The sequence below is a fragment of the Rana temporaria genome, chromosome 6 (genome assembly GCF_905171775.1).
Source record: "Rana temporaria chromosome 6, aRanTem1.1, whole genome shotgun sequence".
NCBI lineage: Eukaryota > Metazoa > Chordata > Amphibia > Anura > Ranidae > Rana > Rana temporaria.
In genome coordinates, this window is record NC_053494.1 from 186,147,512 (window position 1) to 186,170,444 (window position 22,933).

General features: G+C 43.3%; 1 protein-coding gene across 1 annotated transcript; it reads left to right on the forward strand.

Moving 5' to 3' along the window:
- Positions 1 to 568: 568 nt before the first annotated feature.
- RPRM (reprimo, TP53 dependent G2 arrest mediator homolog) lies at positions 569 to 1,176 on the forward strand. Its single transcript, XM_040357946.1, has one exon. It carries the CDS (start codon positions 766 to 768, stop codon positions 1,168 to 1,170), a length of 405 nt encoding a protein of 134 aa, XP_040213880.1. The 5' UTR covers positions 569 to 765; the 3' UTR covers positions 1,171 to 1,176.
- The last annotated feature ends 21,757 nt before the right edge of the window (positions 1,177 to 22,933 follow it).

The following is a 22,933-nucleotide window of genomic DNA, read 5'->3' on the forward strand; positions in this document are numbered from 1 at the left end:
CAAGCCTTGATATAAATTTTGTCTATATATACAAGCAATGTCTTGATATAAGAGTAGTGTCATGTCACAACTGAGTATAAAAAAGAAGAGAGGAGCTTCTAAGTGTAGCAATATGGTTACATTTAATGAAGGTACAACATTTAGCAACTTATTGCTACACTTCTCTTTTATACCCTGTAAAAAAAATGCTTTGATATACAAGTGCTTTGGATTACAATCGTGTTTCTGGAACGAATGATGCTTGCAAACCAAGGTTTTACTCTATATATATATATATATATACACACACACACACACACACACACACACACACACACACACACACACACACAAATGTGTGTTTGAGCTTTGAGGTGCACACCCTAATGCATTAGGCTGTGCACACCTACGTAATACTGAGATGAATATCAAGCTCAGGACAACAGTTTTTCTACGCTAGACCTATTCAGTAGTTATAGAAGTCTACCTTTAGGTGGCGCTCCATCCTTACGGCTCAGACTATGTCAGCTAATGGGATTCAAACACCTCCCTCTGGTTAATGGTTGGCTCCAGAGCTTTATAATAACCATAGACAGATAAAGACAGCAGCTTTCTTCGCTGCTTGACTGAACTAAAAGAAAACTGATTAAAATTGCAGGGAAAAGGCCACTCCAAAGACGAGCTAAGGAAAGCTGCGCAGATTTTTTTTTTCTTCCTTCACTTCTCTTTGCTGTTCTTTTACCACCCCGTGCCAAACAACAGGAGAGGGACAAGAAGGCAAATCCAATGATTAATGGACTCTTTGCTTTGAATTCTTTCTGCCACTTTCAGCAGGACCACCTGTTTCACGTCTCGTTGAATTACAAGGACTTTGGAAAGATGAACCAAACAGATGCTACACTTTTTCTCTCCAACAGCAGTAACTCTTTGGGCAACCTCTTTAATTGCTGCACCCAGGCTTCTGTGGTCACAGACGATGGGTTCGAGGTCCCCTCCGTGGACGAGAGGAACCTCTTCGTCATGCGAGTCGTTCAGATCGCGGTCATGTGCGTCCTTTCCCTCACCGTCATCTTTGGGATTTTCTTCCTAGGGTGCAACCTGCTAATCAAATCAGAGGGCATGATAAACTTTTTAGTGAAGGAAAGGAGACCGTCCAAAGAAGTCGAAGCGGTAATCGTTGGCCCGTACTGAGAGCGTCGAAAGGGAAGAACGACATAAAAAAATATAAATATATATATTGCTGTCTTCGGGCAGCTGTCCGTAGCAACATGTTTTTTCCGTTTCTACGTCCCATGAAGAACAACTAAAAATGAAGACGGGCATCGGGAGGACGGCGAAAATGGGAAAAAAAAGTTGATCCAAAATTTTTTTAATGGGAAGAGATAAAGCGATTGTCAACCGAAGAGAAAATAATTATTTGCAGCACTTTAACGAAAAGAAAGATGGATCAACTTGCTGAGTCAAAGGCAGAGCTTGAGACAGATATTCATGTACAGTACTTAAAAAGCACATTTAAATAAGTGTTTTCTTTGCTTCTCATCAAAGAAGGGCGTGCTTTGATATTTTGATTGTAATATTTTTTTATTATGAATTTTTTTTTTTCCTTTTCAAAGACAAATACTTTGATACGGTACATTTGATATAAAAAAATAAATAAAAAATCAAGGCATTATTTATTAATCCTTTTTATTTGAGGAACTGTTTGAATATTGTTTTGCTTTTTTGAACAAAGGAAACTGTGAATGTTTGCTATCTTTTAATATGTCGTTTTTTATACTTGATATGAACTGTATATTTGCCTTTTACACAGGCTAAATTTTTAGTTTGATGGTACTTGCTTTGCCTTGTAGTGTTTTATAAAAAGTGAAGACAGTTTATAATTTAAGGGTTCAGTGCCTCATAATAACGATTGCCTGCTATAATTAGTCTTTTTAAAAAAATTGACAGGTTAGCCAACTTCTAAAATCCTGTATTACAAAAAAAATCCCAGTAATCCTCAAATATCATTTTACTTTTTAATAAAATAATTCTAGGAAGGAAATACAATTGCACCGGGTAAGGTTAAGTCTATGTATGTGGGTATGAATTTTTTTTTTTTTTTATTTATAAACCCATGCATGATTATAAATATATATATAAAAAAAAAGACAATAATCGGAATATAAAAAAAAATGACCACCTTGTAACTTTTACATTTGAAAATTATTTTTAATTATTTCAGTGCAATATTTATTTGATGTTAGTCCAAACCATCCAATGCTTACTAAATTCTATATTGTGTACGTGATATCTAACTTTAAATACACAGACTTATATTCCATTATATTGCATTTGATTTGTCGATGATATAATAGTAAATTCGGTTTATTTAATTCATTATGCACCATCTGTAACTTATTAAAAATGTGTGAATTTAAGCAGAAAAAAAAAAAGAAAGATACATTACTTGAATGTTTTTTTCCTTCCATTTGGAGATGGAAAAAAAAGAAAAAAAAAAGCTGCATTGATTATTATAAACAGTTAACAAGAGAGCAGGTGCAATTAAGATATGAACGAAGCTGAATAGTGGTGGGGGAAGGGTAACTGTTGGGTGTACATAAGTAATTCATGTGTACAGATTGGAAAAGTGCAATCTTACATCCAGTATATTGTTAACAGCAGCGGAGATCAGAGCGCAGACGCCTCTGATAAAAATAATTTCCCATGTCAAGGTAGTAATGAATGCTAAATGAAAAGCATCAGCCTAAAGCATTGTGTGTTTCAAATCTTTAATTCAGTATAATGAGCTGAATTGGTTGACTGTTAACACCTTTGGGATTTTGTATAGCTGTGTGCATGCAGATAAATAGTAAAACCTTGGTTTGAGAGCGTTTTGCAAGACAAACTACATTTTTAAATACATTTTGACTTGATATAAAAGTAGCGTGATGTCACAACAGAGTATAAAAGAGAAGAGAGGCGCCTCTAAGTGTAGCAATATGGTTACATTTAATGAAGGTGCAACATTTAGCAACTCATGATTAAAAGAGGCACATCTAAGTATGCAGGGATCCGGGGTAAAGCTGTCTGCAATCGTGACCAGGAAGACTACCCTGCAGTAGAGCGGTCTGAGAGTGAGGCTTGAAATGCTCGTGGAGCGCAGTGTGGAAGGGATGACGTTGATGGCGGTGAGGAGGACGGTCTATGTGGACAGCTTTACGCCGGGGTCCTGCATACTTAAGACCCGTACACACGATTGGATATTTCGACAACAATTGTGTCATGGATGTGTTTTGTCGGATAATCCGACCGTCTGTATGCTCCATCGAACAATTGTTGTCGGATTTTCCGACAACAAATGTTGGATAGCATTGTCCGACAACAAATGTGCCATGTTGGATTATCCGATCGTGTGCACACAATTTCGTCGAACTAAAATCCAAAGTACAAACACGCATGCTCCGAACAAACGGTAACCATAAAACAACATTAGCAGAAGTTGCCCTAAGGGTGCCGCTAAAGAGCAGAAAAAACACGTTGTTTCGTGAATGTTGGCTGAAAAAGTCCTGCCGTCTGTATGCAGAACAAGTTTACGGCCAACGCCCTTCGGACAAAAATCCACGGATTTATCTGATGGAAATTTAGATGAGCCTGTTTTAAATATCAACCAGTCGCTAGTTGCTAAATGTTGTAACTTCATTAAATGTAACCATATTGCTAAATTTAAAGTGGAGGTTCACCCGAAAAGTAAATTTTTAACATTAGATTGAGGCTCATTTTGTCAAGGGAAATCGGGTAGTTTTTTTAAAAACGAAGCAGTACTTATCGTTTTAGAGAGCGATCTTCTCCGCCGCTTCCGGGTATGGGCTGCGGGACTGGGTGTTCCTATTTGATTGACAGGCTTCCGACGGTCGCATACATCGCGTCACGAAAGTAGCCGAACATCGGTGCGCAGGTGCCGTATAGAGCCGCACCGACGTTCGGCTTCTTTCGGGCTACTCGTGAGGCGATGTATGCGACCGTCGGAAGCCTGTCAATCAAATAGGAACACCCAGTCCCGCAGCCCATACCCGGAAGCGGCGGAGAAGATCGCTCTCTAAAACGGTAAGTACGGCTTTGATTTAAAAAAAACTACCCGATTCCCCTAGACAAAATGAGCATCAATCTAATTAAAAAAAAAATTCGGGTGAACTCCCGCTTTAAGCCTCGTACACACGGATATCTGATGGAATCTAGTCCGATGGATTTTTTTTGTTGGATATCCGATGAAGCTGACTTTCATCAGTCTTGCCTACACACCATCAGTCAAAAATCCGACCGTGCCAAAACGCAGTGACGTAAAACACAGCGACGTGCTGAGAAAAATTAAGTTCAATGCTTCCGCGCATGCGTCGACTTGATTCTGAGCATGCGTGGATTTTTGACCGATGGACATCCACACAGACGATCGTTTTTTTCTATCGTTTTTTTATCCAAAGGAAAAATTTAAAACAGGTTCTGTCCATCGGTCTGTTTTCATCGGACAAACCGATCATGTGTACAGGGCTTAAGAGGCACCTCTCTTCTCTTTTAGAACCCTTTCACGCGCATTGTTCGGCCGCTAGCGGGGCACTTTTAACTCCCGCTGCTAGTGGCCGAACAAAGGGTTAATAGCACCAGTGTTGCTGCGCTGCCGAATCGATTTGCAGGCGTTTCGGCAGCACTGTCCATTCATCTTTATACACCGCTCCCGTACCGCCCCCCAAAAATGCTGCTTGCAGGACTTTTTTTTCTGGTCCTGCAAGCGCACCGCCCCAGTGTGAAAGCACTCAGGCTTTCACACTGGGGTGCCTTTAGAGGCGCTATTTTTAGAGCTAAAATGCCTGAAAAGCGCCCCAATGTGTAAGGGGTCTTCTACTCTGGAGCTCCTGCTGGATTTTGCTTCTAATCCCCTTGTGGAGGCTTCCATTTGTGGATGGATATTTTATGGTTACACAACACATCGATATAATCTTTTTATGTGGACTATAAACTGAAGGATTTATGAATAAATGGTTGTGGAACGAATCATTTGAGTTTCCATTATTTCTCATGGGGAAATTTGCTTTGATATACAAGTGCTTTGTATTACAAGCATGTTTCTGGAACGACTTATGCTCGCAATCCAAGGTTTTAGTGTACCTGATAACAGCCTGACATGTGGCGGATGAGGCAGGTCGCGGTAAATTGATGTTGCTGTAGCAGAGCAGACTACATCAGGAAGGAGGCAATGACAGGAACAGATCCGGATCAATTTGGCGTGTTCTAATGACATTACAGCAGCAATATACTCAGACATGGGGAGAGAAGTGCGTTACAAGATCTGTTTACTGGGAAAAGGCATTATTGTTATGGAAAGTAAACATTGGATAAATAAAATTGAAAAACCAATATAAATTTATCACAGCGTGGTTCTGGATTTACTTATAGATCCAACTAAACAGTTGTCAGGGGAGCCGAATAAATGTCTTTTTCTTTTTTTTTATAACTGTATTGACTTGTGTACTTTTCAGGCATTTGATCTTACTATTAAACCCAAAAGCAAACATTAATTATATTCCAGCTTAGCAATTCTTAGATGTGGTGGCTGCATTTGTTTTCTTTTTTAGGCTTTCTTTCCTTTAGCCCTTAGGCTACATTCACACCTGAGCGTCGGTCGTTCGGTCGTTTTTTTCCGGCGTTTTGTCACGTGTATTCATGCTCATTTGCGCGTTTGCATACAGCGTCGTCCGACGTTTTTGTACTTCGACGTTTTTTATTTTAGTCAATAGGAAAAATTATCATAACTTACATGCAACACCGTGCCCATATGATATTTTTATAATTTCTTTGAGACAGCGCTTTCTACTGGTGGTATCACCACTGTGTTTTAGTGCACGCTTATTGCAGTATATTTCAGTATGTTACGTGCACGTTTAATGCAGTATATTTCAGTGCGTTACGTGCTGTTTACTGCAGTACGTTTCTGTGAGTTAGTGCACGCTTAACACAGTATATTTCAGTGCGTTACTGCAAGTTTAACGCTGTATATTTCAGTGCATTAGTGCACGTATAATGCAGTATATTTCTGTGAGTTACTGCAAGTTTAACGCTGTATTTTTCAGTGCGTTACCTTCCGTATAATACAGTATAGTTCAGTGCGTTGCTGCAAGTTTAACGCTGTATATTGCAGTGCGTTAACTTACATTTAACTTTTTCATCACTTGTTGCTATGTTGGTAGATTTTTTTAATCTTCTGCCTGGGTGAAATGTTCTATTGATTAAAGCGACGAAACGCCCGTAGCAAACGCTCGTTGTCGCGCAAGTCGCTTGAATCGAGCGTTTCCATTACTTTCTATGGGAAATGGAAACGCTCAAAAACGACCAAACCGCCCGATACGCGCGACAAAAAGGGGTCCGGAACTTGTTTGAGCTTCAGGCGTTCGGCGTCAGGCGTTTTGGAGTGGAGATGTGAACCATCTCCATAGGGAATAATGTATTTTTTCCCCTCTAGCGTTTTTGAGCGTCGCGCTTCAGGCGACAAAATGCTCAGGTGTGAATGCAGCCTTATTCATAATAAAGGCTGGTTTGAAATCGTGCAAGTTCAGCTGCAATTCAGTGCGTGTTCAGGGGGGGGGCGATTTGAAAGACCTCTGTGCGGGTTCATGCACAGATGTCTATTGAAATCGCCCCCCGAAGTCGCCATAAGTAGTGCAGGAACTACTTTTGGAAACCAGTGCGGTGCTGCAAAGTCGGAGTCGCCCCAATTCGGACGGTGCCGTTGCTGGCAATAGGCTATGATTTGGCATGCATGTCAAATCGCTCCAATGTGAACGGGAGGCTAAGGGCCTGTTCACACCATAGAAACCCAGTCCAGATGTGTTCCGGATCCACATTTTTGATGTGTTTCTGGTGCATTTTCGATGCTTTCCAGTGAATTTGTTCCCCTCTTTTTTTCTTCACCTTAAAGTGGATGTAAACCCCCAAATTATTATTATTTTTTTTGATGTCACAATGTAGAGTATAAGATTTCCTATGATCTGTACCCAGTCTTGCCACACAGAGTTAATCCAGCTCTGAGCAATCCTCTTTTAGGCTTCATTTCCATGGACGTTTTTACAGCCACTTTTTTTTAGCCTTTTTTACAGCTTAAAAACGCCTGTCCATGTTTTTTTTTTTTTTTTTGAGCTGGAGCTCAAAAACGCAGCGGTAGCGTTTTTGAGCGTTTTTGAGCATTTTGAGCGTTTTTTTACGTCTGGCGTTTTTACAGCTCTAAAGCTTCAGAACACACTGGTCCTGTTTTTTTTTTTTTTTTTTGCAGCTTAAAAACGGCTCAGCCATCTACAGCTCAAAAACGTCATGGTGGGCATGAGGCCATAGACTAACATGGAGAGCTGTTTTTAAGCTGCAAAAAACACTCAGAAAAGTGGCTGTAAAAACGTCCATGGAAATTAAGCCTTATTGTTCAGTGAAAATTAACAGACTTCCAGATAAAAACCTGTCTAAATAAAAGGTCCTTTCCTCTCCTTTCCTCTAGCTTGGACATGTTTATCATATGTTATGTTATGTTTATCATAATATGAGGTGATCCACAGTATAAAAAGTGAGAAATCCACCCCTCCCCCACATAACACATCCTGGTAATATACAATGAACTGTGGATCACCTCATATTATGATAAACATAACATAACATATGATAAACATGTCCAACCTAGATGTGTAAATAACCTGTCACTCAAAGCAAGGAGAGAGGAAAGGACTTTTTATTTAGACAGGGTTTTATCTGGAAGTCTGTTCATTTTCACTGAACAATAAAAGAGGATTGCTCAGAGCTGGATTAACTCTGTGTGGCAAGACTGGGCACAGATGATAGGAAATCTTATTATCTACATTGTGACATAAAAAAAATGGGGTTTACATCCACTTTAAATAGGGACATGTGCATGCGTTTGTGTTTCATTTAGGTGCATTCCAGTGCGTTTTTGATGCGTTTTACAACGTTCCAGTACAGTTCAGTGCAGAAAAAATGCATTGTTTTATCTGGAACACGCTGGAACTGACTGCACTGGCGTGAACTTTGCCATTGGAAACCATATAACTTACTATCCATGCATTTCTGAAGCAGAAAATAAAAACGCACTGGACTGCATGTGCTGTGAACCGGCACTCATTTTCACCTGGTCATCTGACCAGCAAGTCTGTTGTTTTTCAAAAGAACAAGCTCTCCTACAGATGTAGCAGTTAGAGCAGGGGTCTTAAACTGACGGCCCTCCAGCTGTTGCGAAACGACAAGTCCCATGAAGCATTGCAGAGCTGACAGTTACAAGCATGACTCCCACAGGCAGAGGCATAATGGGACTTGTAGTTTTACAACAGCTAGAGGGCCGCCAGTTTGAGACTCCTGAGTTAGAGTGTCGAGACAAATCATTTACTACTGACAGGGAAAACTGTTATCCCAAAAGGAGAGAAAAAAAACAGTTTGCTGTAACTGTTCATAAAGTGTTTGGATTCAATTTGTTGTATCTACAATTGTGCTCAAAAGTTTGCATACCCTGGCAGAAATTGTAACATTTTGGCATTAATATTGAAAAGATGACTAATCATGCCAAAAAACTGTCTTTTTAAATGACAATTAGTGTCTGCGTCTAAATAGTCAATGAGTTTGTTAGCTCTCACATGGATGCACTAGGCAGGCTAGACACTGAGCCATGAGGAGGTAGAAAAGAACAGTCAAAAGACCTGCGTAACAAGGTAAAGAAACGTTACAAAGATGGAAAAGGATATAAAAAGATATCCAAAGCCTTGAATATGCCAGTCAATACTGTTTAATCACTTTTGGGGCTCGTTTGATACCAGGGTATGCAAACTTTTGAGCACAACTGTAAATCTGCTAGTACATATAACACTCCCCTCCCCCCAGACTGACATTTCTGGCGTTTAAAGGTGTCTCTGTATGCTCGAGTTTTTCGGGTGAACCCCCGCTTTAAGGAAGAGGATCCCTCTGTGCACCACACATGGAGGAGCCAAGTGTCACCTGCTGCAGCCAAAGTCCGGTCTTTGAGGATGCCTGCCTCCTATCACAGGATCTGTTTCACTCACATAGATCCTCAGTGTCTGGGAGCTGCAGGCAACTGTCTGGGGGAGGGGCGCTGACGTCATCCTAACCAGTAGGAGCCCAGGAGGAAAGAAATCTGCCATGCCGTTAAGATGAGGTTAGTACATTTTTTAGGGAGGGAGGTAGAAACTGACCCTGTGGGGGGTGTAATGATTGTGCTAGGGGACAGACTGCTGCTCCCCCCCCCCATGTATTGTGCTATCTTGTGCCCACCATGTCATGTGCACTGCCATTAAGTGCCTACTATGTCATGTGCAGTGCCCACTATGTCATATGTTGTGCCATGAAGTGCCCACCATGTCATGTACAGTGCTCACCATGTCATGTGCAGTGCCCACATGTCATGTGCTGTGCCATGCAGTACCCATCATATAATATGCTGTGCTCAACATATAATGTGCTGTGCAGTGCCCACTTGTAATGTGAAGTGCCCACCATGTAATGTGCTCAGCTGTGCCTGCCATGTCACATGATGTGCCCACCATATAAGGTGCTGTGTTGTGCCCACCATGTAATGTGCTATGTTGTGCAGTACCAACCATGTCATGTGCGGTGCCCACCATATAATGTGCTGTGCCCACCACATAATGTGCTGTATTGTGCAGTGCCAACTGAGTAATGTGCTGTGCCCACCATGTAATGTGCTGTGCCATGCTCACCATTGAATGTGTTGTGCAGTGCCCACCATGTAATGTGCTGTGCTTTGCCCACCATGTAATGTGCTGTATCCATGTATCCACCATGTAATGTGCTGTTCCCACCATGTAATGTACTGTGCTCCCCCCATGTAATGTACTATGCTGTGCTCCCCACAGACTCACCCCTCACTCTCACTCTCTCTCTCGCCCCTTTAATTTTCCTCTCTCCTATCACCCTCTCTCTTTTTCACCCTCTCTCTATTCCCCTTTTTCTCACCCCCCTCATCCCCTCTCTCTTTTTCGTTCACCCCCTTTCTCTCTCTCTCTTCCCTCCCTCCCGTCCCCTCTCCCCCCCCTCTCTCTCTATCACCCCGTCTCTCTAATTTAATTTGTTTTAACAAAAAATGCAGTGGACACAGCATTTCTCAGCTTAAAGCATACACATCATTACAAGAAGGAAGGGGCAGCAATCTGAGGTCACACACTGCACAGGTCAGAGAGGATAGCTGGGTGTAATCTGAGACCTCAGTGAAGGGAAAGGGCACACCCCCTCTACACAGTCTCAAAGGGAAACATGCACAGCTCAAAATAACACAACACACAGCCATTAATGTCTAAACCGCTGGCAACAAAAGTGAGTACATCCCTAAGTGAAAATGTCCAAATTGGGCCCAAAGCAGGGCCGTCTTAATAGCATCATGGGCCCCTGGGCAAAGTAATGCTCTGGGGCCCCTACAATGGAGACATTGCAGGTAAATAGATATCAAGTAGGTAGGAGGCCGACAAGTGGAGCTTCCACTTTCGGGTGGAGCTCCACATTAACTACATGAACAATCATTCTGTACAGCAAAGAAACAGTAGGAAAATACTACATACATAAAGTAAGAAAGCTGTCCTGTGAATATAATATATCTGCTAGATTGATGCCTCCCCGGCACTATGGCCCCTCTACACCACTGCCAGCCTGCCTCCCCTGTGTATACATCACTTTCAGTGCCACCTTGGGCCCCCCAATTTCAGGGGGAAGAGTGGGCTCAAGGTCCAGCTGCTTTGGAGAAAATGCAGGGGCCCCCCATGCAGCTGGGGCCCAGGGGTGCCCTCTCATTATGAGCTGGCCCAAAGTGTCAATATTTTGTGTGGTCACCATTATTTCCAGCACTGCCTTAAACCTCTTGGGCATGGAGTTCACCAGAGCTTTACAGGTTGCCACTTGAGTCCTTTTCCATTCTTGTTCACGGAAGAGTCCAGACCTGCCAGATGGTGCTCATATATTGCCTACCCTCTTTTGTCTAAGGTCACCCCTCCTCTTTACACTGCCACATAGAAGAATCCCAAAATAACTACTGTTTGAAATTCTAGCATTCCAAGATGCATTGATTTTGTGAATGAATCCATTACACGGAGGACGAGTCTTTTAACTTGGATTAACGAGAGAGCAAGTCAAACAGATCCAATTTTTAAAAAAGCTTCTTAATGCAACCAGAACACAAACATACACAGGTCTTCCGACTCAGGTCAATAACCCCCCACCCGGAGCTACAGATTCGCTTTGTCATTACAAGGGGCTTAACATTGAATTACTGTCTAGTAACTGTGCTCTGGGCATTCCAAAGACTTCACTGCCACATGGAATTCAATCAGGATCACAAATCAAGTGAATATTGGGATGGATATTGCCTCCCTGCAAAAAGGGCAAGTGTAAGACATTGCAATTTCCACTCGAGAATCGGAAATTAAATGTCAGAGGCGGCGTACTTCTGTCGGAAGAGAGCATATATTATGCATCCTGTAAGCACAGACCATTCCTCATCTTTCCTGACTTGCACAACTTGCGCATACAATCACAGAACTAGAGAAGGGCTCTTATATTCCCGAGTCCCCTTGTTAATACCCAGAGAATTCGTAGTTGTGCCTATAGGTCTGAATTATTCATTGGCCAGGACTAACGACACAGCGGGTTTTTGCTCTGTAAGGAATTCAGGGAAAGGTTCACCTTGTACTAAGGACTAGTATCATTAAAGAGCAAAACTTTACCTACAATCTTGTGAGTGGCTATTAGGGATGAGCTTCGAGTTCGAGACGAACTCATGTTCGACTCGAACATTGCCTGTTCGCCTGTTCGGCGAACAGCAAACAATTAGGGGTGTTCGCGGCAAATTCGAAAAGCCGCGGAACACCCTGTTAAAGTCTATGGGAGAAATCTAAAGTGCTAATTTTAAAGGCTAATATGCAATTTATTGTCCTAAAAAGTGTTTGGGGACCTGGGTCCTATCCCAGGGGACATGTATCAATGCAAAAAAAGTTTTAAAAACAGAAGTTTTTTCAGGAGCAGTGATTTTAATAATGAATTTAATAATTTGGGGTGGAGTTCACCTTAAAATCCACACCAGACCTGAATGGTCTGGAATTGATATTTGGGGGGAACCCCACGTCATTTTTTTTAAATTGACGGCGGGGTTCCCCTTAATATCCATTCCAGACCTGAAGGGCCTGGTAGTAGAATTTGGGGGGACCCCCACGCTATTTTTTTTTTTTATGAATGAATTCTCTCTGAATTGCCAGAGCCGACAATTCATTATAGCCGCAAGTCCGATTTAAAATACATTTTTTCCTTTCAGAAATGACACTTTGTGCAGGGACAGTTCTAAGTATGGGAAACATGCGATATTTCACATGCTAACTTTACACCCCCCCAGGTACGAAATTTAAAGGAATATTTCACTTTTATTGTTTCACTTTTAGCATTATTAAATTCACTGCTCCTGAAAAAACTTCAGTTTTTAAAACTTTTTTTTGCATTGATACATGTTTCCTGGGACAGGACCCGGGTCCCCAAACACTTTTTAGGACAATAACTTGCATTCTAGCCTTTAAAAGTAGCACTATAGATTTCAAATGTTCGAGTCCCATAGACTTTAATAGGGTTCTAAAGTTCACACGAACATTTGGTGTGTTCTGGTGCGAACCGAACAGGGGGGTGTTCGGCTCATCCCTAGTGGCTATGATGTATTTCAAGGCAACCTGTCATAAGAGAAATAGGAAAGAGCCATGGCTGGCCTCTTTTTTGATAGCTGCCAGTCTATTATCCTTCTCCATGGACTTCTCTACTTTCTGGATCTATCCTTAAAATATCTACATTTCAGTCTTCACCGTAACTTCACTACATCCTACCGTGTTTGCCTGAAAATAAGACCTACCCCAAAAATAAGACCTATCGTTGTTTTCCCAGGAGGGCTGCAATATAAGCCCTACCCCGAAAATAAGCCCTAGTTTAAAATGCTTGTAAAATCCTATAATTTACTCTATTACAGTAGTATATAATGTACAGTGTGTGTGTGTGTGTTTCTGTATTATAATTGTGGGGAAGAGAGCTCCGGCGGGTCACAGAAGCTCAGAGCAGCGCTATTTGGCACAATTATATTACAGAAACACACACATTGAACACTATATACTACTGTAATAGAGTGGATTATAGGATTTTACACTGGAGATTCCTGACAGGCAGGGAGAGAGAGGGGGAGAGAAAACAGGACATTACATGGTAAGACCTACCCCAAAAATAATCCCTACTGTGTCTTGTTTTGCCAAAATAATATAAGACCTGGGCTTTTTTTCGGGAAAACACGAGTAGATTCAGATTCAGTGACGGCCCGTCCATAAGGGGCACAGGGGCGTCGCCCCCCTAATACATACACCCTGCCCTTAATATGCATGCAGGGTGCCTGGTGCTTGTATTTCAATGTTTTTTTTAAAGCACATGATTAGAGCCTGAGGCTTTAATTGGCTTAAAAAAGCCAACTAGAGCACTGTGCCCTGATCCCACCCAGTTGTGTGACAATAGCAAATTAATATTCGCTATTCTCTTCCTGATTCTCCTCCAGGCCAATCAGGAAGTGGGTCCTGAGACCTGATTGGCCAATACTGATCCGGTCTCAGGACTCACTTCCTGTTTGGCCAGGAAGAGAATCCCTGGCTCTTCCCTCAGGAAGCTTTCAATCTCACGCTGCCTGTGAATGTAGGCGCAGTAAGTATCGGCACGCCAACATGGAGTCTTCCTCAGGATTGTGCACAAGTTGACTCTAATGGGACAACACAAGCTAAGGGGCCATCCTGAATACAGCAGTACCTAGAAGGTACATGGTTTTGAAGTTCTCCTCTCTCTCTTTCCCTCCTTCCCCGCAGTTATCTGGGACATGTCACACGTCTCAGAAGACTGCGAGACTATTCGCAATGCACAGCGTGACTCGCGTATGTGCAGTGGGCACTCGGCTGTGAAGCCACAAGCTATCACAGCCAATGATCCACAGTTAAGATGCTGAAGCCAGGGGGGACAGAAGACAGAGGAAAGGGATGAGGGGTGAGCACATCGCTGGAATTGTTAGTTAACCAGTTGCCGACCGCCGCACGCACTTATACGTCGACAGAATGGCACGGCTGGGCAAATTGGCCTATTTGTATACGTCCTCTTTAATTTACCGGCTGTGTGGTCGTGCACGTGCTGCCTTTGGCGCACTTGCGACCCTGACGCAAGCTATGTGACCGTGCCCATGGGACCCGCGGACTCGATGTCTGCCAGTGTCCCACGACCGGGTCACAGAGCTGAAGAACGGGGAGATGTCAGTGTAAACACAACATCTCCCCTTTCTTCAAAGTGACATTTCGCTGATCACCTGTTCCCTGTCATCGTTAACAGCTATCAGTGATGTGTCACGGTAAGCAACGCCCCATAACAGTTAGAAGCACACCCAAGGTCACACTTAACCCCTTCAGCGCCCCCTACAGGTTAACCCCTTCACTGCCAGTGTCATTTTTACAGTAACCAGTGCATTTTTATAGCACTGATCGGTGTAAAAATGACAATGGTCCTAAAATGGTGTCAAAAGTGTCCGATGTGTCCGCCATAATGTCGCAGTCATGATAAAAATCGCTACATTTTTTACTAGTAAAAAAGAATATTAATAAAAATGCCATAAAACTATCTCCTATTTTGTAGACGCTAGAACTTTTGCGCAAACCAATCAATTAACGCTTATTGCGATTTTTTTACCAAAAATATGTAGAAGAATACGTATCAGCCTAAACTGAGGAAAATAATTATGTTTTTAGTGCCCCCTTGCTTTCAGCATGGGAACTACGCTTTAATTTAGTGGGGAATGGGAGAGTTACCTTGCTCCCATTCAATGTTTGTCTAAATTTGATGATCTCTGTCATTCTGGAAATTCCACTGGGTCAGACTGTGGTCAGGGAGTGCAGTGCCACCCCTGGCCGGCAGCTGGCGCTAGAGGGGTTCTGGCAGAACAGATCTTCTCCCAGCAGCCAATAAGAGGATGTTCTCCCTCGCGGGGCATGCTGGGGGAGGGTATATCTGTGAGAGAGGTCATGCGTCGAAAAACTTTTCCGCGGGGTCCCCGTTCCAGGTGCGGTACCCACCTTCAGGGTACGCGGATCCATGGACCCCGCCGGCGTGGCCCACCTGGCTAGAGCTGAACTTTGCAGCGAACCTCTTCCTGATGAGAAAAGGGACCTCAGTGCTCCACTGGGTTCCGAGGCCTACTGAAAGGATCCTAGTTTGGGATCGGGTGTCCGGACCACTGACAGGTATGCTTGCTGTCATCCGGGGATCATTTGCGAAAGAAGTTTACTGGGAGGATTCTCTGTCCTTATTTACTTAAGTCCTCTATTGAAATTGGCCTGTGGCAGGGGCCCTAGAGACAGGTCTGTGTGAGAGACCTGTTCCTCCCGGTACTATTCAGGGTGACGCTCCGGCTGCCAGGCCTGTTATAGGGGTCTGTCCGGGGGCACTTTACCCACTCCGAGCAGAGTGGCGACGTATATACATTTGGTTTAATGCAGAGCAGTGTATTGCTCGGTTCTATATCCAGGCCTGATACCGCATGGTTCTATTTTTTCCTTCATCAACCTTGACCTTCCTAATGTATGTTGATGTTGGCCGTGTTTGGCCTGGACAATAAAGCATTGAAAACTCTTTATTGGATGTCTGGACCTCCACTCAATGGGCTGGATTCAGGTACGAATTGCGCCCTCTTACGGAGGCGCAGCGTACCGTTTTAACGCTGCGCCTCCGTAATTTACGTGCGCTACGCTTCATTCATGAAGCAGTAGCTACGTAATTTGCGCGGGCGCTCCTTAACCTCCCTGGCGGTATGATTCTGTCAGAAAAAACATGCTAAAAGCGGTACCATTATTTGCAAGGAAATTTGGCGTTTTATACTGTAGGTCTGTAATTTTTAGAAATAACTCACTTAAATCTGACCAAACAAGCTTCTAATAGGCATCCCGGGTATGACATTTTTTTAAAAACAAAATGATAAATTATAATATAATAAATAATTATAAATAATTATAACAAATAATAATATAATTATAATAAAAATTATTCAATAATGTAATCAAATCAAAATCACTGAAATTTGCTCAGTTGCAGAATTGTTGCTGTCATTATTTTTTTTTTTTTATGACGAATTTCCCCACAAATCGCTATCGCACAATTCTGCAAGTGATTATAATTTATTATCGCTGTTTTTTAGCTGATCTAAAACTATTTTTGACATAAAGGGACACTTTTGGTTGCTATGGACAATCTACAGTTTGCAGGGAGAAAGAAACGTTTTTATTATATAAAATGACATGCAGGACACAGGACAGACCACTAGGGACAGGGGGGGTGTGTTTTTTTTACATACAGTACTGTAATCTATAAGATTACAGTATACTGTATGTAAGGTGTTTGTTTACTTTTTTGAATTTGGCGCCGTTCTCCGTCCCCGTGCGTCGTAACGTCGCAGGGAACGGAGATCGGCGTCACACGGAGGCACTGTGTGAATCGAGCGAGGACCCACTCGCTCACACAGCGCGGTGGCATCGCTGGATCCAGGGACAAGGTAAGTAACTTGTGCCTGTGGATCTAGCGAGGCAAGCCCGAGTCTGACTCGGGGTTTCCGCTCGCAGCAGGAAAATCTAACCCCGTGTCAGACTCGGGAAGACCGCCAGGCAGGTTAAAACTGCCCGGCGTAAGGGCGCGTAATTTAAATGATCCCGTAGGGGGGCGTGGATCATTTAAATTAGGCGCGTTCCCGCGCCGAGCGTAGTGCGCATGCTCCGTCGGGAAACTTTCCCGACGTGCATTGCGGTAAATGACGTCGCAAGAACGTCATTTTCTTCAAAGTGAACGTGAATGGCGTCCAGCGCCATTCACGATTCACTTACGCAAACAACGTAATTTTCAAATTTTGCGACGCGGGAACGACGGGTATACTTAGCATTGGCTGCGCCTGCTAATAGCAGGACTAGCCTTACGCGGAACCCGACGAACGCAAACGACGTAAAATGCGTACGTAGGGCGCCCGTACGGTTGTGAATCGGCGTTAGTATGCAATTTGCATACTCTACACTGACCACTACGGGAATGCCACCTAGCAGCCATCGTAAGAATGCAGCCTAAGATACAACGGCATAAGAGCCTTATGCCAGTCATATCTTAGGCTGCAGTCGGCGTAACAAGCTTTCTGAATACAGAAAAATCGTTACGCCGGCGCAACTAAGCAATTGCGCTGCGTAACTATGGTTACGCAGATGCAATTGCTTACTGAATCTAGCCCACTGTTACTATTCTCACAGTTGCACCCTTAGACACTGCCAGGGTGGCTTAGTAGGCCGGTCCCAAATCATTCAGCGGCTCCTCCGGGGGTAGCGATACATGTTTACAGATTTTTGGGGGCAATTATAGCAAAAAGTAAAAAATATTGTTTTTTTTTCAAAATTATCACGATATTTGTGTTTATAGCGCACAAAATAAAAAAACGCAGAGGTGATCAAATACCACAAAAAAAGCTCTATTTGGGGGAAAAAAAGGACGTCAGTTTTGTTTGGGAGCCACGTCGCACGACCGCGCAATTGTCAGTTAAAGCGACGCAGTGCCGAATCGCAAAAAGTGGCCTGGTCTTTGGCCAGCCAAATGGTCCGGGGCTGAAGTGGTTAAAGTAGCTTAGGGCTGGATAGCAAAAAATGCCATGCTCATGGAGGGGGTAAAACCTTCCAGAGGTCAACTGGTTAAGAGCAGTGGTAATGCCGTTTTAGGTGTGATTGGCAGTTCATTGAGAAAAGCACAATGTGGCTGATTTACTAATTTGAGTCTTGTTCCCTTCCAAAACCTAATCAGGTTTATGGGAAATGAGAAATCTTCTCTGAGCATGACTGGGTATATAAAATGCTCCCCGGCTAAGGTGTAAATGACTCTTTTAGTAAATCAGCAGAGCATTGACAATATTTTGAATACGGTAAATACTTGTTCATTCTGCAGCATTTTCTCCTCTTCATAAATAATGGGATTTTTCACATAAATTTCATAAAACAATAATAACTTTATTACATCTCTATAAATACGAAGTTCTGATTTTTTTTTCTTCCAAACCGCACAGTTTACTTGCCAAAAATAATTACACCTTTCTTTGCAATACCTATAAATGGAATCAACTAAGCAAGCCGTGAATAACAGCAATTAGTATCTATTGCATGAATGTAAATGCTCTTCTCAGGCTAAATTTATAAGACTCCCCGTGACATGTGCGGAGCCAAGCTAATGTGTCGCAGCGGCAGATATGTGGCTGAATATTCATGAGGGGGATGGAAGGGAAGATTTTTACTAGCAATACATTTGTGTCAGATGGTCACCTAAAGGCAAATATCGTCAGCACAACCCCACTCTGGTTCATTGAAAGTGTAGATAAAGTCAAAAAAATTGTTTTAGTTTTGGGTTGTGGAGGGTTAGAACCCTTTTATTGCTATCTGTGTCCCTAATGGGGAGATTCGTCCTCTATTTATTTGTCCTGGTAACCAGGGCTGGACTGGGACAAAAATTTGGCCCTGGACTTCATCCAGACCGGCCCACTTTAATTTTGAGTGTCTTCCTTGCATCAGAGTCCCCCTTGCATCCGTGTCCCCCTTGCATCCGTGTCCCCCTTGCATCCGTGTCCCCCTTGCATCCGTGTCCCCCCTCAGAGTCCCCCTTGCATCAGAGTCCCCCTTGTATCATAGTGTGTGCCCCATCAGAGCCCCCCTTGTATCAGAGTGTCCCCCATCAGAGTCTCCCTTGCGTCAGAGTGTCCCCCATCAGAGTCACCCTTACATCAGAGTGTCCCCCCTTGCATCAGAGATCCACCTTCCATCGAGTCCTCCTTGCTTTAGTGTTCCCCTTCAGTGTCCCCCCTTACATCAGAATGTCCCCCCTTGCATCAGAGTGTCCCCCCTTGCATCAGAGTGTCCCCCCCTTGCATTAGAGTGTCCCCCCCTTGCATCAGAGTGTCCCCCCTTGCATCAGAGAGTCCCCCCCTTGCATCAGAGAGTCCCCCCCTTGCATCAGAGTGTCCCCCCTTGCATCAGAGTGTCCCCCATTGCATCAGTGTGTTACCCATTGCATCAGAGTGTCCCCCATCAGTGTCCCCCATTGCACCAGAGTGTCCCCCATCAAAGTGTCCCCCATCAGTGTGTCCCCCCTTGAATCAGAGTGTCCCCCCTCTCCTCCCCTCCCACATACTGTATACTCACTCACAGCTCTCCATAAAGGCAGCATTGTTCCTCTCACCAGTCATGTAATAAGTGACAAGTGATAATGGGAGAGAGGAAAGAAAGTCTGCCGCCTGTCTATCTCCCACTATAGGGAGCAGAAAGGCTAATACTCACCCCAGCAAGTGACGGCTGCTGCTTCTCCTGACAGGAGTGAAATCGAGATCACTCGCTGTCAGAGAGGAGTAGCTCCAGGACTGCACCTGACCGGCCCACTGAGCCATCGGCCCACCGGGAAACTCCCGGTAGTCCCAATGGCCAGTCCATGCCTGCTGGTAACTATTATTACTGGGGCTGAAAGTGATGAAAAATCCCAATATTTTCAATCAGGGCACTAGTGCCAGTGACAACTGTAAAATAAGGATTTTTTTTTTTAGCTATTTTAATGAAGCCTCGTACACACGACCGAGGAACTCGACGGGCGAAACACATAATTTTCCTCGTCGAGTTCCTTGTTAGGCTGTCGAGGAACTCGACAAGGCAAGTTTCTCCATTCCCGTCGAGGAAAAAGAAGACATGCTCTCTTTTTGGCTCGACGGGATCCTCGACAGTTTCCTTGTCGAAAAATGTACGCACGACCGGTTTCCTTGGCAAAAAAAATCCCAGCAAGTTTCTTGCTGTTTTTTGCCGAGAAACTCGGTCGTGTGTACGAGGCCTGAGTGATCACAGCAATCGTGGCTTATCTGTGCTCTTATTTAGGTTGCATTCACCAGATATTCCTTCCCCACTTGGGATATAAGGCATTCACAGTGTCTGCCACTGTGGGGCACACTGGCGATCCTCCTGTCACTGCTGCGATGGTGATGGTGCTTCAATTATAACCCATATAAAGGAGAAAAGGGACGCGCAATAGTGTATTATCGTTTGTAACACCATTTATTAGTTAAAAGAGTGAAAAGGTACTTACATTTGGAACAAAACTTAAGCGCATGTAATGTTGACACTGGTCTGCCGACCGGAAGTAATGCGTGAACGTGTGCTGACTCCGCCCTCCCGGTTTCGTCACACTGACGTCATCTGGACTGGCAGACACTGTGAATGCCTCATACCCCAAGTGGGGAAGGAATATCTGGTGAGTGCAGCCTAAATAAGAGCATGGATAAGCCACGATTGCTGTGATCACTCATTGAAATAGATCAACGTTTTTCACAAGGCACACATCACGATTTTGAACATCAAGCACTTGGGACTTCATCATTTAATTATTTATGCACTATATACTGTAGCATACATTTTTTCATATATTTCTTTTTTTTTTTTTAATAACATACCTGTACATCATCCAGCCTGTTTCAGGTTAGGGGTGCGCAATATGCCGCTCCTGTGACCACTGTGTTCACCAGACACAGCGGATCACAATTAATGCTGACTGGGAGTGGTTATCACGTGATCGCTACAATCGGTCATAAAGATCACATGATAACAATGTAAACAAACTGTCATGAATGGATTTCCATTCACAAACAGCTTGCTTACAGCTGTGATCTGTGATTGGACCACAGCAATCACATAGTACCTGGCTACCTGTACCATGTGTTTAGCTGCAGCCAATCACAGATCACAACAATAAGCAAGGTGTTCATGAATGTTAACCCATTCATGACAGCTTAAACTATTGATTCTACAGTGATCATCACTGTAGAATCTATAACAGTGTAGAAAAAAAATCTCTGATCATCCCGCTGATTAAGTTCAGTGTCACTTTGGTGAACACTACTCTGATGATAGGATGTAAAAAAAAAAGATAAAAAAAGTTAAAATAATGTTTAATTACCACCATACCAGTCATATTAGTACTGCACCGGTATGAAAAAAATTGTGCAAAAAAAAACTAATTTTATTTAATTTTCCCAAAAAATTTGACCAAAAAATTACAACTTCAATAAACTCGCCATGCATCTTACTAGATACCTCAGACTAACTACTTTGTGAAAAAGGGGTAACTATAGGGGTATTAGTACTGTCCTGGCCTTTTAAAGGCCTTCATGCCGCGTACACACGACCTTTTTTCATGACGAGAAAAATGCAATTTTTTTAAACTGGTGGTGAAAAATGGTCGTATGTAGGCTCCAGAGCATTTTTCTTGACGAGAAAAATGTCTGTTAAAAATGTAGAACCTACTCTATTTTTTCTCATTGTTTTTCACGACGTGAAAAACGGTAATGTGTACGCTTTAACGAGGGGGAAAAAAACATGCATGCTCAGAAGCAAGTTATAAGAACAGGAGCGCTTGTTCTGGTAAAACTAGCGTTCGTAATGGAGAAAGCACATTCGTTAAACTGTAAGGCCTCGTACACACGACCGAGTTTCTCGGCAAAAACCAGCAAGAAACTTACTGGGAGATATTTTTTTGCAGAGGAAACCGGTCGTGTGTACATTTTCGTCGAGGAAACTGTCGAGAAACTCGATGAGCCAAAAAGAGAGCAAGTTCTCTATTTCCTCGACGGGAATGGAGAAACTTGCCTTGTCGAGTTCCTCGATAGCCTAACAGGGAACTTGACGAGGAAAACGACGTGTTTCACCCGTCGAGTTCCTCGGTCGTGTGTACGAGGCTTCACAGACTGAAAAGCACAAAGACTAAAAAGCGTGAATCGTCTTACCAAACTTTTACTAACACGCGGTAACACAAAATTTAGCAAAAGAAGCCCAAAGGGCATTCAAATGGAACTTCCCCTTTATAGTGCCGTCGTACGTGTTGTACGTCACCGCTCTTTGCTCAAGCATTTTTTTATAGGATCGTGTGTATGCAAGGCAGGCTTGAGAGGAATCACGTAGAGAAAAACTTATTTTTTTCCATGACATTAAAAACGGTCGTGTGTACACGGTATAAGAAATGAGAGTCAGTACATCATTTATTTAGCGGTTCTCAACCATTCTATGGTCGGGACCCCTTAATAAAATTTCCCAATGTGTGGGGACCCCTAACAGTAAAATTATTTTCGTAGCGTGGGTTGTCAGTACCCAAGGCAAGTTGAGTAATTTGCGCCCCTAACCCACGGATATTTAGTCCTTTCCTCTTGTACAGTATTAAAAGCCCTTATGGTACATTTTAGGATGTACCCCTCTTTCTCTTTCTTCTCCTTTCTTTCTCTTTTATCTCTCTCTATCCTAATTTCTTTTTCGTTTTTCCCCATCCCTCTCTCTAGCCGTCTTTCTAGCTCTTTCTCTTATTCTTTCTCTCCCTTTTTCTTTGTTCCTCCCCCTCTTTTCATCTCCCTTCTGTGTATTCTCTATTTGTATTCCTTTTCTTACTCCTTGGTTGGGGGGGAATGGGATAAGTAGCAGTGCTGTTACTCACTGTTTCTCCAGCTCTGTGGTGTCTCGCAACAATGACACCTATGCCAAAATCAGGATATGGGGTCTCCTCCAGCCCCTCCCACTTCACATTCCTCACCAGTCAGCTGACCTCTAGTCTGTGCTCCCCCCACCCATGCTGTGAAGTGGCTGAGTGGGTGGCTGCGGGTTCCAGGGACAGCCCCGGTGGGCAGCCACGAAAAGGTTGGGAGAGCGGTGCGGGCTTCAGAAACAGCCCAGGATTTGGTGACCCATGGCAAATCATCATTTGACCCCCAGGTTGAGAACCACTGCTCTACAGGGAGTGCAGAATTATTAAGCAAATGAGTATTTTGACCACATCATCC